The sequence below is a fragment of the Microtus ochrogaster genome, linkage group LG2 (genome assembly GCF_000317375.1).
Source record: "Microtus ochrogaster isolate Prairie Vole_2 linkage group LG2, MicOch1.0, whole genome shotgun sequence".
NCBI lineage: Eukaryota > Metazoa > Chordata > Mammalia > Rodentia > Cricetidae > Microtus > Microtus ochrogaster.
The window spans coordinates 18055218-18058847 of NC_022028.1; the positions used below are offsets into that span (position 1 = coordinate 18055218).

Consider the following 3630-nt stretch of genomic DNA (forward strand, 5'->3'; position numbering starts at 1 on the left):
ATCATTTTGTTCACGGTAGCTACAGTCGTGTTGCTTTACCACCTATTAGTTACAGTTGGCAGAGGTCGCCATATAGCAATATTCACATAGCTGATTGTATGGTGCAGTTTCAGCCTTTATCAAAATTATCCAAATTTTATCTAGAATAGAAGAAACACTAGTCTACTGCGGTGGCTTTTGTTTCATTTCACTGAATTGTGTTTTGTGTTTTTTTTTATTCTTTCAGAAATTGAGAAATTTCAGGGTTCAGATGGAAAAAGGGAAGACGAAGAAAAGAAATATCTCGATGTCATCAGCAACAAAAACATAAAACTATCTGAAAGAGTACTGATCCCTGTGAAACAATACCCAAAGGTACTGCACGCAGCATGCTATTCATTGTCAGTGTGTTTGCGCAAAATGATAAATGTCTTAGTCTTCATTTGCCTCTTTTTGATAAAAATTTAAGGGTTTGCTGTATGATATAACAAATACATGCTACCAAATGAGCAGGAAAAACTGAAAGTAAAGTGATAAGCTTAGTCCATTTTTATTTTGGATATGGAAAGCATAGTTTCATAATTTAATCATTATTTCAGCAGGGCAATAACTTATCAATTTGTCCAGTTATGCACACAACATGATTAAGTGTGCTTCTAGATTACACACACACACACACACACACACACATACACACACAAACACACACACAAACTTACTATAAAAGATAATAGAAAATATACAATATTAGTTAATCACTAGAGAATTGTTATATTCAGGAGACAGTGTGTTACTGGTCTCTGGGTTTTTATGATCTTGTCTTCTATAGTCAATTTTGAAACTACTTATGGTATTGTTTCCAGTATTAGATCTCTAAGTACTTTTGTACTCAGAAGTGATTGATTATAATATAATATAACATATAATATAGCTTTCTTTGACAAGGTTTTATGGGCAATGCTAATTAATTTCAGTGAATAAAAAGGGTTTTTATTTTGGCAAATAAATGAAACATCAAAAATAGTTTAAATAAATCAAGCTGATAATACTTTGTAATGCGTGAATCTAAAGGACCATATAAATAAGGATTACAGAAATGAATGTATGAATGTTATAGTTTACCAATTGTCTTTTAGTGTGATAAACTGTAGGAGATATAATTAAGTCAAATGCTTTGTTTACAGTCACATAAATTATGGAAAAGGCCATTAGATTAAAAAACCATAAAATTTAGCTTTCAGATGATATTTTTAAGGAGCAAATATGTATTGGTTTTAATTTGTTAAACCAGATTTAGTATATTGTAAGAAGTGCATGATCACCTGGAATATGTTTTTGTCATAAATGTCATTTGATTTTTGTGAATATCAACTGGGACATCCTATGACATGTGTGAAGGGTTTTAGTGTATAGTAATTGATTATGATAGCAATGTAGACTATGAAGAAGGAATTAGTAGTTTTATTAACCAGTTATATTTGCAAATAGAGAGTTCTTTCCTTAATCTAGTAGTAAATATGGCATGACTTCATACTGTCACTTAGGATGACACTTGTCAGTCTGGTTTTCTGAAACCATGACAGTGGAATGCTTCTCTTTTGTCTCTGGCCCAAGGTCACTGATAAAATGGAACGCATTCAGAGACAGAAATGTGTGCGTATTGTTAATGCTGAATATGAGTCCACAATTGAGCCATAATGACAACTGTTGAAACAGAGATATTACTTGGCATCACATTTTTATGTGCTGTACAATTTCCTAATTAATTTGGAGATCTGCAAAGAAAAAAAATTTGGAAATTCTTTTTTGCTTAGATATTTTGGAATTAGAATGCTTAAACTAGGGTTAATATTGGAATGCTACAGAATACATGACATTTGTGCTAAAGTGAAGAAAGCTGGACTATTGCGGGTTTTTTAAACAGTATTTTTGTTACTGAGAGTGATCTTTAGTATACATTTTGCTCCCTTTTTTGAATAGTGACAGTTTTAATTTGTCTGAATATGCTTATGTGTTTGTGTTGCTTCTCGTGTAAAATGTGGAAGAATTTGAAAGATGATAGCACTAAGGTAGTACTATGTAAAGTAATCACATGACAACTCAGGCTTCTGAAAACCCTCCGTCTTTTAAATTACTGAATATCCTGCAGGTCCTTTTAATATTTTCAGTCAATATCTGTTCCATTTATTTACCACACAGATGAAACTCTAGATTCCTTTATCAAAAGAGAGAATACTATGAAAGAGGCTGTCTATTTCATCCTATTCTTTTTAGTCACCTATCAATGTTAGCCTATTTGGTTTTTATAACACAATAATAAAATCATATTTCCCAAACACACCCTGTTTTATCATGTTCTATAATCTTTTCAAAGCTCACTAAATTTATTACAATGTATTGATTCCCTCTGAAGATTTATTGACACTTCTCACAGAATATCAGAAAAAAATGCATTTTGAGCACTGAACTTTAGCTCATGTACATTAATGGGCTTAGTTACCTTGATGTGTTTTAGTACTGTGACACACTGAGCAGTGACATGGCTATAAAATTTAGCCCTCGTTATTAAAATGTGTCTCATCCTTTGTGGTTGGGCTCTCCAGAATGACCTGCATTTTGCAAGACCCTCTGAGACTGTTCCCTTGCCTTGATGCCTGCTGTCTGTTTGCACCAGTAATTAAGGTATTGATGGCACAGTCCTTTCAAACAAAGGGCAATAAAGAACGTGGGAATTCTTGGGGGAAATGACCTTATCATGACTTTTCTACATGACCTTTTTCAGATAGATTTTGTTTCAATTAGTCTCCAATTTCAGGCTAATTTGCTAAGTTAGTTGAAAACCACAAGGAATTGTAAGAAGCTTAATATCTTAAATTATAGAAACTATATGAATGTTGTTGAATCATTTTAATAATGACTTGATATAATTTATAGAAAATAGGCACGTTACCAGATATTTTAATGGACAGTTTTTATTATTTTGGTGACAAGATTTATATAAGTGTAGTTAGGAATCTTGAAAAGGAAGAGTGAGATGAGATATTTGCTGCATAATCCACAAGGATAGATAACAGTGTCTGATGTTAATTTTGTTCACTGTAATATCTTTTTTGTTAAATAATTTATTTAACTTTATTTTATATGCATTTGTGTAAAGATGTCAGAACCTCTAAAATGGAGTTACAGACAGTTATGAACTGCCATGTGGGTACTGGGAATTGAATTTGGGTTTGGAGAGATGTCTCTGCAGTTAAGAGCGTTAACTCTTTTCCCAAAGGTCCTGAGTTCAATTCCCAGCAACGACATAGTGGCTCACAACCATCTGTAATGAGATCTGGTGCCCTCTTGAGAAACAGTCATACTCATCAACTTAGATAATGAAGCCAGGTGTGAACAAGTTCAACAGAACCACCACACATTGGCTGCCCATGCATGCATCAACATTGCCAGGGCATAAATTTTAATCAAATTTCAATTTCCTCTGGAAAAGCTGCAAGTGCCCTTAAGTTCTGAGCCATCTCTCCAGCCCCCACATTAATAACTTCTTATTGTCTATATGATCTCAGTAACATCAGAGAACTAATTTAAAATGTGAACATATGGACAAGATTCTCTCTCTCTCTCTCTCTCTCTCTCTCTCTCTCTCTCTCT

At 33.3% G+C, this 3630-nt stretch overlaps 1 protein-coding gene across 2 annotated transcripts in view; it reads left to right on the top strand.

Moving 5' to 3' along the window:
• Khdrbs2 (KH RNA binding domain containing, signal transduction associated 2) overlaps positions 1-3630 on the top strand; it is a 395206-nt gene that overhangs the window by 69649 nt on the left and 321927 nt on the right. For both annotated transcript variants that reach the window (XR_003378116.1, XM_005359887.2), the window contains exon 2: positions 227-354. Coding sequence is in view for 1 of the 2 variants with exons in the window: in XM_005359887.2 (XP_005359944.1) it covers positions 227-354 (128 nt within the window). In the remaining variant the exon portion in view is untranslated. The remainder of the gene's footprint in view (positions 1-226; positions 355-3630) is intronic.